Source organism: Camellia sinensis, chromosome 2 (genome assembly GCF_055761805.1).
Source record: "Camellia sinensis isolate YWXY chromosome 2, ASM5576180v1, whole genome shotgun sequence".
Classification (NCBI taxonomy): domain Eukaryota; kingdom Viridiplantae; phylum Streptophyta; class Magnoliopsida; order Ericales; family Theaceae; genus Camellia; species Camellia sinensis.
In genome coordinates, this window is record NC_138962.1 from 42,178,266 (window position 1) to 42,195,766 (window position 17,501).

Sequence of the window (17,501 nt, forward strand, 5' to 3'; positions counted from 1 at the left end):
TCCTTTTGGGCTTAAACTTCGAGGTAGGGATATCCTACTCCTCTCTATGGATTTTGTCTTTAAATTTTGGTATTTTGAGATGTTGGGCTTTGTTTGGTAATTTTGTGAAAGTTTGGGGCTTTTGTGTAATTTTACAAAAGTTGGGGTTTTATTCATAATAAACCTGGATGCATGTTTGGCATAGAGAAATTGAATGAATGTTAAATCATTGATGAAAATGGGACCTAAGGGTTGAAATGGTAATTATGGATAATGACCTAATTACATTATTGATTAATTGGGATAATTAATGGCGAGAAATGAGGAAATGAAATGTTGATTAAATATTCATTTGTGCATTTATTTTCTGTTTAGAAATAACTGCTTTGGGCTATCGGTGGAGGATAGTCGTGATTGTTGTAGACAATGCATGATGATTAGGCAAACTGAAACTAATCAATGAAATGTGTCATGGAACTTGACGATTGATAGAATACATTAACTGTTGTATTGGGTGATTGTATATAGAACCAATGTGTTTATATACGTTATGTGTAGAGGAGGAGAAAGGGGATGTACTCCGCGGTTTAGGGGAAGATAGGGGATGTACCTCTAAACCGGATAGTGTTGGGAGAAGATAGGGGATGAACTCCGTAGATACAGCTCATATGCTTATCTAAAGAAGTGAAGATAGAGCTTATATGCTTATCTTTGTGATGTGTGGATATTGTTGTTATACATATCTGTTGTAGAATGTGGATATAACTTATTTGCTTATCTGAGAATGTGGATATTGTTGTTATACATATCTGTTGAGCATGTGGGTGGTGCTTATATGCCTATCTATTGAAAAAGGGGAAATGAAAAGTAATCGGGACTTGTAAGTCGTTTGACATAAATATATGATTTATGTGATTGTATCAGTGTTGGCCATCTATCAATTGCTAATCTTTTAATCATTGTTCATGGTTGGTTTAGTGTATTTCTACTGGGCTATGGCTCACCCTATATGGGAATATCATTTTCAGGTGCAGGAAGCATGCCACCTCCAAGGACATAGCTTGGGATGCTAGAGGCGGACATGTTTTGTTGTTTTACTTTTGATGTATTACATGTAACTTCAAGCCAAGGGCTTTATGTGTAAACGAGTTAGTACTCTTTTGTTGTAACCAAGTGTTAACTTGGAAAGCTGTAAGCCCGTAGGGCATTTTGTTATGATGTTAACATGTAATACTTATGTAATGGAACTCTAAGGAATAAAGGAATGTGGTTAGTCTATATGTAAATGCATGTCTTATCAGATGGGTTTAATGTTGTTATTTTGAGGGCGTTACAACTTGGTATCAGAGCGTACCGGGTTCGAATACTTTGGGTACGTGGGAAGTGATTAGTATCACAATGGGTTTGTCTCGCTTGATAGAGACTTAGATGTAGTATCATATGCTATGTGCTTAAGTGATAACATGCTTATGTGACTATGTGGGTATGGGATTTAATTTCTAGGATGTTGATTGGATCCTTGGGTTTCTGGGAGTCTTGTTGGAAAAGCACTTGATCAATGCTGTTTCTAACCGGAACTCTAGTAACGTCTCGGGACTATCATTATCCGGAAATGAAATTCGTAAGTGCTTATGTGTTTATGTGCTTATGTGGAGTGAATTACAGTTGTCCATGCATTAGGACGTGAGTGTTTAGTTTCGGCACATTTATGAATGTGCTAACGTTCTGTGTTGCCTTTATTAGGATGTCAGGACGAGGAAGAGGAGCTAGGCGTGGTAGACCTGCGAGGCAGGAAGTACCGTTACCGGGTGAGATTCCGGCAGTGCAGGAGGGAGTTGGGCAGGCCAATGTGGCTGAGCCAGTAGGTCAGCAGGCTATGGGTACCTTGGCCAAAGAGATAGCAGGAGCTTTGGGTATTCTTAGAGCTGGGAATCAGGCAGCTGAGGCAGGGCCTTCTTTCTTGAAGAGGGAGTTCTTCCGGTCTAATCCGGATGAGTTTGTCAGGGATCCGAAAGAGCCACTGAAGGCTGACGAGTGGCTAGAGCAAATGAGTAAGACGTTCGAGATGCTTGGCATCGAGGACGGAGCACTGAAAGTGACCTTGGCATCCTTCCAGCTGAAGGGAGATACGGGTCAATGGTGGAAGTACGAGAAGGCTCGTGTGGGTGGTACTTGGGAGGCATTTGTGAATGCTTTTCAGGAGAGGTTTTTGTCTGCAGCAGCTAGGGAGAAGCTGAGGGATCAGTTTAGCCGGCTTAATCAGCAGGGCTTGTCAGTGGCCGAGTTTGAGGCTACTTTTACCAGTCTGTCCAGGTTTGCACCTGAACTGGTGGCGTCTGAGGAACGCCGTTGCTATGAGTTTGAGCGGAAGTTGAGGCGGGGCCTCAAGTTGAGAGTTGGTGGGTCTTACATCCGAGAGTATAGACACCTGGTAGATGCTGCAGCTCATATGGAGCTCATGATGCAGGAGGAGGATGAGGGGCAGAGAGGCTCCAAGAGGAGCCAGGATAGTCAGAGTGATGGCAGGAGGTAGAGGGGTCCTAACCCTCAGCAGTCGCCGGGTGGTGTTGCTAGATCGACCTTCCCAGTGCCGAGTGTAGGTTCCGGGAGAGGTGGTCAGGGGGAATTCACTTGTTACAAGTGTGGCCAGCTGGGTCACAAGGTTTCTGTTTGCCCGCAGAAGGGTGGTTGTCAGAAAGCTGCTTCTTCTTCAGCTAGACCGCAGAGTCAGAGTTTGGGCAGGGGGCAGCCCTTGACTTGTTATCAGTGTGGACAGCCTGGGCACCTGAAGAGGTTTTGTCCACAGTTGAGTGCCACTTCGGGAGCGTCTGGTTCTAGGCAGACGCAGGGTTTTCAGCCAGCTCAGTCTGTGCAGGCCTCGAGGGCCAATCCGGGAGTTTCGTCATCCCAGTCTGTGCAGCAGTCTTTTGCTCCGAGAGGTGAGCAGGTAGACCAGGGGCCTACGGGGCGCGTGTATGCTGTTACCGCGCAGGATTTAGTACCGGCTCCATCAGTAGTGAGAGGTACTTTTCTGTTTTGCAACTCGGTTGCTAGTGTGTTGATAGACACGGGTGCATCTCATTCTTTTGTATCTGCTGCATTTGCATTTGTTTTGGAATTGGAGTTAGCTCAGTTAGCATCTCCTATTTGTGTGGTATCGCCTTTGGGTGGTGAGTTGATCCTGAAACAGGGTGTTAGAGGATGTGATATAGAGGTCGCCGACTATAGGCTTCCTTTTCCGTTTGTTGTCATGCCCATGAAGGGCTTTGATGTTATTTTGGGTATGGACTGGCTATCGTCATACCGGGCTGTTATTGATTGCTACCGCCAGAGGGTCACGTTATGTACCTTGAGCGGGGAGTGGTTCCATTTCTTGGGAGACCGGGTTGGTAGTGTTTTGCCACCGGGGTATGATTCGCGAGGGCGAAGTGAGCTTAGTAGTCTACTTGTCAGCTTTGAGAGTGGTGAGAGTGGTGAGACCCAGCATGTTTTGCCGAGGGTGGTTTGTGAGTATTCGGATGTCTTTCCCGAAGATCTTGTTAGTTTGCCACCTCACCGAGAGATAGAGTTCTCTATTGATTTAGTGCCCGGCACGGCGCCGATTTCTATGGTACCATATCGTTTTGCTCCAGCAGAGTTGGTTGAGTTGAAAGTTCAGCTCCAGGAATTGCTAGATAAGGGCTTTGTTCGCCCTAGTGTTTCACCGTGGGGAGCGCCGGCCCTCTTTGTTAAAAAGAAAGATGGTGCCTTGAGATTGTGTATTGACTACCGGAAGTTGAATCGGGCTACGGTTAAGAATAAGTATCCTATGCCCCGTATAGATGATTTGTTTGACCAGTTGAAGGGTTCCAGTTGTTTCTCTAAGATAGACTTGAGATCGGGTTACCATCAGTTGAGGGTCAGGGAGGAAGATATTCCTAAGACGGCATTCCATACGCGGTATGGCCATTACGAGTTTCTGGTGATGCCATTCGGGCTTACCAATGCACCGGCAGTCTTTATGGACTTGATGAACCGGGTTTTCCTTGAGTTCTTAGACCGATTTGTGGTCGTCTTTGTGGACGACATCCTTATCTATTCACCTTCAGAGGAGGAGCACGAGGAACACTTGAGAGTGGTGCTTGAGTTGCTTAGAGCCCATAGGCTGTATGCCAAGTTTGGGAAGTGTGAGTTCTGGCTGAGGGAAGTCAAATTCTTAGGCCACGTGGTATCCGGGGAAGGGGTGTCTGTTGATACATCCAAGGTTGAGGCAGTGCAAGATTGGGCACAGCCTAAGAGTGTGTTTGAGATTCGCAGTTTTCTGGGATTAGCTGGGTATTACCGTCGGTTTGTGAAAGATTTCTCCAGGTTAGCGTCACCGTTGACTAGACTGACTCGGAAGGGAGTCAAGTTTGTGTGGAGTGAGACTTGTGAAAAGTCGTTCCAAGAGTTGAAAGTTAGATTGACCACCGCTCTGGTGTTGATTATTCCGGAGAGAGGGTTGGGTTATGCGGTTTATTGTGATGCCTCACGAGAGGGTTTGGGTTGTGTGTTGATGCAAGAGGGGAAAGTGGTAGCTTATGGCTCACGTCAGTTGAAAATACACGAGAAGAATTACCCCACACACGACCTAGAGTTAGCGGCTGTGATCTTTGCCTTGAAAATCTAGAGGCACTACCTTTATGGTGAGAGATTCGAGGTATTCTCGGATCATAAAAGTTTGAAGTATCTGTTTACACAGAGAGACTTGAATTTGAGGCAGAGGAGATGGATGGAGTTCATCGAGGATTATGATTTTGAGTTGCATTATCATCCGGGAAAGGCCAATGTTGTTGCCGATGCCCTTAGTAGGAAGACCATTAGTGATGTAGCTTGTATAGCCATCCGGGAATGGGAGATGTTGGGAACGCTTGGCGAGTTTGATTTGCTACTGGGCGAATCTGTTGAGGCTGCGGCCTTGTTTTCTGTTGTTGCGCAGCCTACACTTGTGATTAGAGTGTTAGAGGCACAGAGAGGTGACCTTGAGGTAGAATCCCTCCGAGAGAAGATCTCCAGTGGGAAAGTTGAGAAGGGTTTGACGGTGTATCCCGACCTGAGTGTGAGATACCGAGACCGTTTGTTTGTACCGGAGGCTTGCCGAGAGGAAGTACTCCGAGAGTTTCATCATTCGTGCCTTGCGGTGCATCCGGGAGGTACTACGATGTATCAGGATTTGGGTCGCCAGTTTTGGTGGCGGGGTATGAAGAGAGATGTGGCTGTTTTCGTATCGAAGTGCCTTACTTGCCAACAAGTGAAGGCCGAGCATCAGAGGCCAGCGGGTTTGTTGCAACCCTTGCCTATTGCCGAGTGGAAGTGGGAGCATGTCACTATGGACTTCGTTGTAGGTCTTCCGAGGACTCAGCGGGGTAGTGATGCTATTTGGGTGGTTGTAGACCGGTTGACTAAGTCGGCGCACTTTATTCCTATGTGCGTGAGAGATTCGGTAGATCATCTTGCCGATGTGTATATTCGGGACGTAGTGAGATTGCACGGGGTCCCAGTGACGATCGTCTCAGATAGAGATCCTCGTTTTACTGCTAGGTTGTGGCAGAGTTTGCAGAGTGCCTTGGGCACTAAGTTGACCTTTAGTACGGCCTATCATCCTCAGACTGACGGGCAGTCCGAGCGTACTATTCAGATCCTCAAGGATATGCTTCGGGGTTGTGTCCTTGACTTCAGTGGGACGTGGGAGAGGCACTTGCCCTTGGTAGAGTTTGCCTATAACAACAGTTTTCAGTCCAGCATTGGTATGGCACCGTTTGAGGCCTTGTATGGCCGACCGTGTAGGTCTCCAGTTTGTTGGGCCGAGGTGGGTGATGCACCTTTGTTGGGTCCGGAGTTGGTTACGGAGACGACGGAGAAAGTTGAACTTATCCGTAGGAGGCTTGTTACAGCCCAGAGTCGACAAAAGAGTTATGCCGACCGTAGGAGGAGACCTTTGGCGTTTGAGGTAGGTGACCATGTCTTTCTGAAGATATCACCTAGGCGAGGTCTGATGAGGTTTGGGAAGAGTGGGAAGTTATCCCCTCGGTTTATTGGTCCATTTGAGATCCTTGAGAGGATTGGCGAGGTTGCTTATCGGTTAGCCTTACCGCCGCAGTTGTCCGGAGTGCATGACGTGTTTCATGTGAGTATGCTTCGGAAGTATGAGCCAGATCCATCACTTGTGTTGGATTGGACTGATTTAGAGGTAGATGAGGATGCCTCGTATGAGGAGAGACCGGTTCGGGTCTTGGATAGGCGGGATCAGGTCCTGCGTGGCAAGACCATTCCTTTGGTGAAAGTCTTGTGGAAACATCACGGAGTGGAGGAAGCCACTTGGGAACGTGAGTTGGAAGTTCGAGAGAAATATCCGGACTTGTTTGCTGATATGTAATCTTGTATTTACATTTTGCATTTTGTTGAACTTAAGAGCTTTTATATATGTCTTAAGTTGTGAAACATTGAAAATGTTTGGTTTGGTGGAATTATGTTTGGGAACTTGCCTCATATGGAAGTTGAATGTAACATTGTATATGTTGAATATATTGTTGAAATTGGAAAGATAGTGCATAATGTTGATGCATGTTAAAAGTACATATGTTGTTTACATATTGTGAAATGCCTCTTGTTAAAGAGATGGGATGACCGGTAATGGGTCGAATTGTTGAATGTTCAAGTGTAACGTTGTTTAAAATGAAGGAAAACCTGTTTTTGAAAACTTGTGCTTAATTTCGGGGGCGAAATTCTTTAAGGGGGGGAGGTTATAGCGATCCCGGGTTTACCCTTGTTGTACAGTGATCCGGACATGTGTCCGTGGATGTTGGTAGTTGGTTATTATCGTGTTTACATTCCTTTTTCTTCATATTTAAGTTATAGGATGTGTTAGGCAGGTTTGTTACAGGTTGGTTGTGTTCGGGAGCCTAGTGTTGCTGCCCAGAATTTTGGACCTTCGCTCGAGCGAGGAGTTGGTCGCTCGAGCGAGAGCGGGGTTCGTGTTTGGTGGTTCGAGCCAGAGTGGCTCGCTCGAGCGAGCGGTTGCACCTGGTTCTGGACCTGAGAGCTGTCTTTCTTGGCTCGAGCGAGCTTCCTTCGCTCGAGCGGTCTGGGTTTTTCTTCGCTCGATCGAGAACTTCTTGGCTCGAGCGAGAGTTTTCTGTGTCTGGTCGCTCGAGCAACCAAGTCTTCGCTCGAGCGAGAGTGTTTTATATCAGCGGACAGCAGCGTCTTAAACATCACTTTTTCAGTCCCTTTCTTTGAGCAAAACCTAAATCCGACACCCACTCTCTCTAAATTTGCACTCTCTCTAAGATTTGATCTCCCTAGAGTGTGAATCTAGCCTAGGGCCTTTGTTAAAAAGATAGAGGGTGTTGAGGGCTTCGATTTAATCTGAAAAAGTTTGGATTTGGAGCAAGTTGATCTTCGAGTCTTCATCTCCTTTTGGGCTTAAACTTCGAGGTAGGGATATCCTACTCCTCTCTATGGATTTTGTCTTTAAATTTTGGTATTTTGAGATGTTGGGCTTTGTTTGGTAATTTTGTGAAAGTTTGGGGCTTTTGTGTAATTTTACAAAAGTTGGGGTTTTATTCATAATAAACCTGGATGCATGTTTGGCATAGAGAAATTGAATGAATGTTAAATCATTGATGAAAATGGGACCTAAGGGTTGAAATGGTAATTATGGATAATGACCTAATTACATTATTGATTAATTGGGATAATTAATGGCGAGAAATGAGGAAATGAAATGTTGATTAAATATCCATTTGTGCATTTATTTTCTGTTTAGAAATAACTGCTTTGGGCTATCGGTGGAGGATAGTCGTGATTGTTTTAGACAATGCATGATGATTAGGCAAACTGAAACTAATCAATGAAATGTGTCATGGAACTTGACGATTGATAGAATACATTAACTGTTGTATTGGGTGATTGTATATAGAACCAATGTGTTTATATACGTTATGTGTAGAGGAGGATAAAGGGGATGTACTCCGCGGTTTAGGGGAAGATAGGGGATGTACCTCTAAACCGGATAGTGTTGGGAGAAGATAGGGGATGAACTCCGTAGATACAGCTCATATGCTTATCTAAAGAAGTGAAGATAGAGCTTATATGCTTATCTTTGTGATGTGTGGATATAGCTTTTGTGCTTATCTGTGGATATTGTTGTTATACATATCTGTTGTAGAATGTGGATATAGCTTATTTGCTTATCTGAGAATGTGGATATTGTTGTTATACATATCTGTTGAGCATGTGGGTGGTGCTTATATGCCTATCTATTGAAAAAGGGGAAATGAAAAGTAATCGGGACTTGTAAGTCGTTTGACATAAATATATGATTTATGTGATTGTATCAGTGTTGGCCATCTATCAATTGCTAATCTTTTAATCATTGTTCATGGTTGGTTTAGTGTATTTCTACTGGGCTGTGGCTCACCCTATATGGGAATATCATTTTCAGGTGCAGGAAGCATGCCACCTCCAAGGACATAGCTTGGGATGCTAGAGGCGGACATGTTTTGTTGTTTTACTTTTGATGTATTACATGTAACTTCAAGCCAAGGGCTTTATGTGTAAACGAGTTAGTACTCTTTTGTTGTAACCAAGTGTTAACTTGGAAAGCTGTAAGCCCGTAGGGCATTTTGTTATGATGTTAACATGTAATACTTATGTAATGGAACTCTAAGGAATAAAGGAATGTGGTTAGTCTATATGTAAATGCATGTCTTATCAGATGGGTTTAATGTTGTTATTTTGAGGGCGTTACAGTTTGTTTGGACGGACTGGATAAGGAAGGATTGTAATCTATCAGACTATTAGTCCTGGGATACATTGTCCCGGGACTATTTGGTTGGACTAAATTTGTATCCTATGTTTGTTTTGTCATGGGATTAGATGTTTGCATTGGACTATTTTTAGTTATCCAATGTTTGTTTGGGATATCATGGAGAAGGATAAATGCTCAAATGACTATTTTATCCTTTTTAATTATTTACTAAGTAATAGCAATATTAAACATAGCTTTAATATTTTAATTATTTTTAGCTAGATTAAATAAAAATTTGTTTTATTTTATTTTTTGCACAATATTTTAATTATTTTAATTTATTATTTGCAATTAAATTAAATTTATATTTTTTAATTTTTATTTAATATATAATTTTAAATTAACGACAATAAAAAATAATTTAATTTAACATATAAATTAAATTGTCAACGACACTAAAAAAATTTAATTTATAAAGCCATAATTTATAATTTATTATTTTTAAATAAATTTAATTTATAATTTTTATTTTTATTTAATATATAATTTTAAATTAACGACACTAAAAAAATAATTTAATTTAATACGTAAATTTAATTTTTTAACAACACTAAAAAAATTTAATTTGTAAGGCCATAATTTATAATTTATAATTTAATTTTTTTATTTAATATATAATTTTAAATTAACAACACTAAAAAAATAATTTATAAATGTTCAAAAGACTATTTTATCATTTTCTAAAAGTTTGCTAAGTAATAGCATGGAGGGTAAAATGGACATTTCACAAAATAATCCCATCGAATACCAATCACATGGTTTCTATCCCACCTCCCCCCATGGGATAGGATAGTCCCATATTTGTGGGACTAATAGTTCGGGGGGACTATTAGTCCGGAGCAAAAAAAATGAAACAAACAATGGACTATTAGTCCAGTGGCACTAATAGTCCAATCCCACCCCCTAATCCTTCAAAACAAACATGGGAAACAAGGTAAAATTCATATGAAAGTTATAAAAAGAATTGTATACACTAGCACACATATCATGAACACGATTATAAAATGTGTTTTTGCACATGTGAATGCCACCCCAACAGGCTCCCTCACCCCTCCACCCCAAACCTCTCTAATGCCTTCCTCCCTCTCCCAAACCCATATCTGCCACCCTCATCACTCTTCCCCACCCCTCTACTGTCACGCCCTCAGAATTAACCCATTATATATATATATATCATTGACATGCATTATTTAAAGAAAATACTTTAATAATTCATTATAATATCCATCAGAGTCTTACTAAACAAAGCATTACATGTAACATCAAGTAAATGCCCTACCGGCTTACATCTTTCCAAGCCAACACTTGGACACAAAAGTATGAGTTCTAACTCAAATATAAATAAAGCCCTAGGCTTGAGTGTTTACATGTACTAACAATGAAAAACAAATAACTAAAAATAGTCTTCAAAATCCAAGTCCTTCCAAGCTAAGTCCTTGGAGGTAGCTTATCCCCTGAACCTGAAAATGATGTTCCCATAAAGGGTGAGCCACAGCCCAGTAGAAATATACTAAACCAAATATAAGCAATGAATAAAGCAATAGCATTCAATAGATGGTTAACCAAGATAATCAATTACTTCATTTTACAGTCTCATAACACTATTGTCTAAGACACGTTTTACTTTCCAACTTTATCAATATGGCTCAGAACCTGGCCAAACTTACAACAGTGAATTATATATATCATATTCACATTCTTCCAATGTCAACAAACAAATGAGACTCAAGCTCAAATCAAAACACTTCATACTTCCAGATTGATACACATTTTAGTGCTGTATCAATAAAAACACTTCTATATAAATAAGCACACATAAAAGTGATGCTAATGGAGTCCATCCCCTATCTCCTCCCAAACAAAATCCGGTTTAGAGGTCCATCCCTTATCTTCCCCTAAACCGTGGAGTACATCCCCTATCTCCTCCCACACAAAACAATGTATGTAAACACATAACATATAACACACAATCAATACACATAGTGTCTGTATTAATTCAGCAGTCAAAATGAATGACTCAACCAATGTGATTAGTTTCAGTTATCCCTAATCCACATGTAGTGTCTACAACAAGCACGACTATCCTCCACCGATAGCCCAAAACAGTTATTTCTAAACTGAAAATAACTATGTCAACAATTCAATAGACAAATGATTCAAATTATCCAACTACGCCATTTAATCAATGAATTCCCCAATTCCATGAATTTAACCATCTTTTCCCAATTCCATGAATTAATTATACAAATTAATTTAATAATACAACTAGGGTTTTTCCCAAAATTTACCAAAGTATCCCCAACATATCAAAATACCAAAACTTAGAACAAAACCTATAAAATGGAGTAGGAAATCCCTACCTCGAAGAAAACAACCCAAATGGTGAAGACAGAGATGAGTGCCCAAATACCAATGTGCTCCAAATCGCCAAATGTTCAGATTAAATGAAAGCCCTCGACTCCCTCTATCTTTTTAATGAAGCAACTAGGGTAGAAACACCCTCTAAATAGATCAAACCTAAGAAAGAAGGTGAGTAGGGAGAGAGAGAAGTCGGACCTAGGGTTTGGAATCAAAAGAATATGAAAAAGACTGATCAAAACCCGCTGCTGTGTATATAAACTGGACAGGCTCGCTCGAGCGAAGACTTGGTCGCTCGAGCGACCAGACATAGAGAATCTACGCTCGAGCCAAGGAAGCCTTGCTCAAGCCAACAACCCAAAAGCTCGCTCGAGCGAAAGAAAACTCGATCGAGCGAAGAACTCAAACCCTCAGATCTGTAACCAGACACACGCTCGAGTGAAAGAACTATTGCTCGAGCGAAGAACGAACTAACTCGCTCGAGCGAAGAAAAGCTCGCTCGAGCCAAGAATGCAAAGCTACAGGTCCAAATCAGACGCAAACTCTCGCTCGAGCTACCAAACCCCGGCTCGAGCGAAGAACCAAAAACAACAGCTCGCTCGAGCGACAAACTCCTCGCTCGAGCGAAGATCCAAAATTCTGGACAGCAACACTTGGTTTCTAAACCCAACCAACCTGAAACAAACCTGCCTAACACATCCTATAAGTCCAAATGAGAAAATAAGGGACAACAACAACAATTATACAATGACAGAATCTACAGAACCTATGTCCGGATACAATAATCAAATGGGAAAAGACCGGGGTCGCTATATCTACCACCATCCTCCCCCTCCCTTTCCCCTTCATCGCCTCCCCACCCTTCCACCACCACCCTTTTTCCCCTCCCACATCCATACATGCCACCACCATCCCCCGTCTACCACCATCGTAAACCATCAACAACAAGAATTCAACATAATATCCAGATCTAAAATTACACACAAACACACACACAGATGACTTACTGGTGAAGTTGGGCATGGGCGCACAGCGGTGGTGGCGACTTTGGAGGTGTTCAAAGGTGGTGGTTGTTGATACTGATTAGTTACTGGTGTAGGTGGTTGCCAACGTTGGTGGTTGCCATTGGAGAGCTACAAAAGTGAGATAATGAATGAGTGAGACAGCTGAGAGAGAGAGAGAGAAAAAAAAATATTTGGGGAAAAAATTTAGGGAAAGTCAGGGGAAACAAAATAGAGAGCCAAAACATTGTCATATTGCAATCGAGTTTTTTTGCTACGACAACAATGCTGCCATAAAAGTTTATTATTTGTGATGGAAACCTCTAATTGTCGCATAAATGATATAGTCGCTTACTTTTTTGGATGATGGAACATGTTGTCACAAAAAATTGTAGACACTTTTGCATTAGCAAGGTAATGCCATAGCAAACACTCACTTTTTACGATGGCGTTGTCATTACAAATATTTTGGTCGCTAATAATATTTTTCACAATGACAAAAAGGTCAACGTTTTGCAATGATATTTGCACCGTCACAAATATTTCCAATGCAAATACCCATTTTCTAGTAGTGTTATTCGTTCTAACCTCATCATCCATCAAGTATTTGCCGTTGTTCCTTGCAGTTATGGTTTCACTTCCACAAAAAAATCTTGCTGTTGGTATGAACTGTTCAGAAGTTGGAGGAGCATCAATCAGCACACCACGAGGAAAATTATGCTGCTCTTGCAGTTCTACCACCTCTTGAATCTTCTCCTCAACTTCCTTTCCCAAAGTAAGCGTGATACAAACATCCATTGTCCAACCCTATCTACTTTTTCCTCAAGTCTTGAAATGGATTCTATTATCTCTCGCGCATTTCTACGCCAATGTTGAGCCTTTTTCCTTGGTCTTTTGGCTGGATAGTACTCTGCAAGTCTAAATTTTGTTTCTAAATCATCCACTGTAGCGCTCAAATACTCCGCCTTTCTTTTGAGATTTTTCATGTTTGGATTAACATATATGCAAGGTACCACCCATTTACTAAGGAATGAATGTATGAATTCCATGGTGTGGTCAGTTCCTGCAAATATAGAAGTTGCAAGGGATTGTAGTTAAAAGGGAAAAAATTCTTGAAGAAAACTACAATATCAATTTTGACAGTTGTTAGAAAGAAATTTGATTATAAATTTCTAAGGGGAAAAAATCAAGAGAGAAATAATGCTAATATAAGCAAATTGACTTCATATTTACCTCAAAATAATAGAAAATAAGTCCTCTTTTCTTTTTGGGGACATGTTAGAAAATTAGTCTTGAATCACTGACACAATGGTGAATTACAATGATCTTTTCCATCAGTTGCAAAGTAAACAAATTAAATAAATAAATGTGAAGGGGAATAGGAGAATTAGGTGCAGGGAGGTGATAGAAGAGGGCCATTTTGCTCCAAGGAGGCTTCTGTTTGGTTGACTCAAAAGTGACAACAATGTCAGAACTGAGATCATGTTTTCACCTCACATAGTTCAACTTCCATGGAGTTTATGAACATCTTAGCACCCACATTCCTAAATAATATATATATATATATATATATATATAAATTATTAGAAGCCATTACAAGCAAATTGTGGCCAATAATTTGTTTGTCGTGCACTCTCATAATGAGTGTCTCCCATTTAGTTGTACAAATGTGGTAACGTTTTTCATTTTATCAAATCATGAAACATCTGAAAGTACTTACTTACAGAGAGATAGATTTTTTTTTTTTTAATTTAGAATCTAACAATGCATTTTCAAAAATTTTTAATATTGGTATCATAAATTAAGGGGCTATTGCAAATTAGTGGAAAGTTGGTGTGTGAGGGAAAAATCCTCGCATTGTGAAGAAAGTAGGATGACACCTCCCAAGTTTGAAATCCCTGCAGGAACCTAAACCCCATTAGTGCTGCTGCCCAGCCGGTGGTGTCAGCCAGAGAGCACTCTGACACTGCCTACAGAAATTGTAAGAAGAGATAACCAGGGGTATATGTCTGAAGGTGTTCTATTCATACCTCTGTTCGTTGAACCAACCTCTTCATATATATATATATATATATATATAGGGTCAAGTAACCCAGATATCAATTCTGTTGGACTATTTGTAGGGGACAAGTTGGCTGCTATTTCATATTCCACATGGCTATATTATGACATCATGGCCCCCTAGCACCCTACTCTATTTGCTCAGAGGGTACCTTACTCCTTGGGGTTGCACCTGTCTCTGCCAACCACCATTTGTTGAGATGTGTTCCATATGCAGGTATCAGTTTTTAAAGAGATTTGTAATTCTTCCTCCGATCTCCAAGAAGCTGCTTTGTGGACCTATCCTTCTTCCCTCAACTCACTAGGAGTTGGTCAAGGCATTGTTCCTTTTATTGGGCCTCCTCTTGCAATGGTTGTGAACCTTTCAAGCAAAATAATTGCACTTTACTTTTATGAAAGTGCAAGTGAGATGTCCCATGCCACAACTTTTAGTTGCACTGGACACATACCCATTTGCAGTTCCATGAAAATTACAATTATTTTGCTAACTTAGCACTCATTTGCAATTCCCCTTAATGAATTAATGAAATTTGGTTTTTCCTTTTTATTCCATTAATTCTAATTAAACTTGACAAAAGGCATCTATATAACAAGAAGCATATATAGATAATATTTAGCATTCTCTCTTTCTATTTCTCACTCTTAAAAAGGGAACAAGAAGTAAAGTAAAAATATTTATACAGTATTAAAATTTGGCGTGAAAATAAAGCCTTAAAAAATTATCAATTTATACGAGTATTTTCTATCTGATCACAATTATTACACCAATTATTTACTAAATTTTTCATTTTATCTATGATTAAAACTAAATTATTATTATTGATCAAGGAACACCTGTGTGAGTTGAATTTTTAAAAGAAGAGAGATATGTGCTCCGCAGTTATAGGAGCCTAATGTTTCCAGTAAGGAAAGAAGTTGGGCCACGCTGGCGAATTTTGTTTCTTGGTGGCCGGTCGTTTGAGTTTGAGGAGTCCGACGGAGCGGATGGAAAGTGCAGGTTGTCGATTGTTGAGAGAGGGGAGGGGTTACGCCGGGCGGTGGTGCTAAATGCTTCGGAAGTTTGTTGGTTGGTGGTCAGGATGAGGTTAGCATCTAAGGAGCCCAGCAGTCTCAAGTTTTGGGGCCGGCTCAGTGGGGGTAATCGTACTACAGCGGTATGGGTACGAGGTGAGGAAGGTGGGGGGACCTCTTTTCAAATTGTGACTACCACAGGACTGAGACGCGAACAAGTTTACATACCTGTATCTGCGTTCGGCGATGGATGGGACGCGGTGGCGTTGGTTGTCGATGGCTTTGGGTTGTGTGATGCAAAGGCCTCCCGACCCATTGGCTTGAGAAATGTTGCATCCACTTCTACTGCCGACTGTAAGTCCGTCGGGGTTGTCTGCTCGGAGGTGGAGGTCAATTGGTTTCTCATTTTGGATAGGTCGTTAGTGGGTACGTTGGGGGGTTTGGGGGGCAAAGGTCTGAGTTTTGCAACCATTTTTGATTGGGTTGCCCGGCGGTGGAAGGATTCGGGGAAGGTGGACGTCAGACCTGTGGAGGATAAAGGTTTTCTGTTTGTTCTGTCAAGTAGGGATGTGGCGGAGGAGTTGTTGCAACAACGTTGGACAGTGGAAGGTTGTTATTTAATTCTCGAGTGGTGGTCACCACTAGCTTTCTGCACTCCGGCAAACACGTCGCGGCTTGAGAAGAGTGTGTGGATTCAGTTGATGGGTCTGCCTATTTATCTCCGAAGGGAGGCGGTGTATCGATTCATCGGTGATCGCTGTGGTGGCTTCATTGAGGCAGACGAGTCGTCGGTGGATCTAGGCTCCATTCGCCTTCAGGTGCAAGGCTCCGAGGCTACGCCGTCGCGGGTATCTTTTCGCTGGGGGTTGTGGCAATTTTCACTGCCAATCTGGGTAGAAGATGATCCGGTGGTGGAACGGTGGTCGTCGGTGAACGTGAAAGCTGGGGAGTCTGCACCGAATATGGTATCAACGGATTTTGCGCAATTAGGGCAGATTTTTTGGTCGAGTATGGGGGTCAACGAATATTTGCAACGATTTTGAATAGGGGGAAGATCCATGGGTTCTTCGGGTATTTTCACACAGCGTTTGGGGGCTGAGTTGGGTTGTCCACGTGGTCCGAAGGCAAGGCAACTGGGCTAGAGACGAGCCCATGTTTTTTATAATGGCGTGATGGGCCATAGTAGGTGGGCTGGGGTTAATAATAAAGGGTCTCATTTGGGGGCCGGTTTGGTTAAGGGGCTGACGTCGGTGATTAATCAACCCGGCCTACAGGAGGGTGGTTCCTTAAGCCTCAAAGGGGGTGGTCTTTTGGGCTTGTCTGAGCAGCCCACTCCTTCTGTTGATACGGGTATGGGTCGGACTGAGGGTGGTTTGGGTGGTAGGCTTTCATGCGATCCATATCTGAGCGAGTTGGGTCGGGTGGATTCGTTTGGGGTAAAGGGTTCTCGGCGAGGTTCGGTGTCGCCATCTGGTTTGGAGATGGTGGTCCACCATGCCCCATCTGCTGCGAAACTTGGACCGCGACTGGTAGAGGCGTCGGATATCGGCACTTCGCAGATGGTGGCCTCGAAGTTGGATGCATGTCAGTCCCAGGTGGAGCTGGTGAGTTCTTGCGAGGCGTCATCTGCAGAGGACTCCGGCTCGCGACTGCTAGTGCCGTCGGATTTAGCTCCTTCGGCGGGATCAGCGTCGGTTGAGCGCAATTCCCAGTTGGAGCTTCAGTTACCTCGCGGTATGCTATCGGTGGAGGATCAAGCGTTGGAATCAGACATGGTTGAGCGTCAGTCCCTAGTGGTGTTGGAGACGCCTCGCGATGACACATGGACTGCTCAAGGAGGAAAGGAGCATGAATGTGTGGGTCAGTCCCACGTTTTGGAGTTACAACCTTTAGCAGTGCAAGATAGTGACTTGGTAGCTTGTTTCAAACAAAAACAGAGGTTTGAGGATATTGGGGGTTTCTCGGGGGAGGACATTCCTTCGGCGGAAGCTGTGTCCCAGTGGGTGTTGGATCGAATTAGTGAAGTTAGTCGTTGTTTGGGCTTGTCCTTTGAAGGCCACGACGCTGAGGCAATGCGTCTTTTTGCGGCAGTGGAGGCGTCATGGAGGCAAGGGACTCCCAGTCCCAGGGTGTCTCGTTCATTGGAGACCCCTTCTAAAGGATATCGGGAGCTCAAGAACTTGGAATGCTCTGTGAATTATGATCATTGTTTGAAGGATGTAGGACGGGGTGAAAGGCGAGATCGGAGGGGCCCATTGTTA

At 42.5% G+C, this 17,501-nt stretch overlaps 1 protein-coding gene across 1 annotated transcript in view; it reads right to left on the reverse strand.

Moving 5' to 3' along the window:
* LOC114284577 (uncharacterized) overlaps positions 1-12,981 on the reverse strand; it is a 35,242-nt gene extending 22,261 nt beyond the window's left edge. The window contains exons 1-2 of the mRNA XM_082914212.1: positions 12,757-12,981; positions 12,175-12,300 (exon numbers count right to left, since the gene is read on the reverse strand). Coding sequence (XP_082770338.1) covers positions 12,175-12,300; positions 12,757-12,966 — 336 coding nt within the window. The 5' untranslated portion in view covers positions 12,967-12,981. The remainder of the gene's footprint in view (positions 1-12,174; positions 12,301-12,756) is intronic.
* Positions 12,982-17,501: the final 4,520 nt, after the last annotated feature.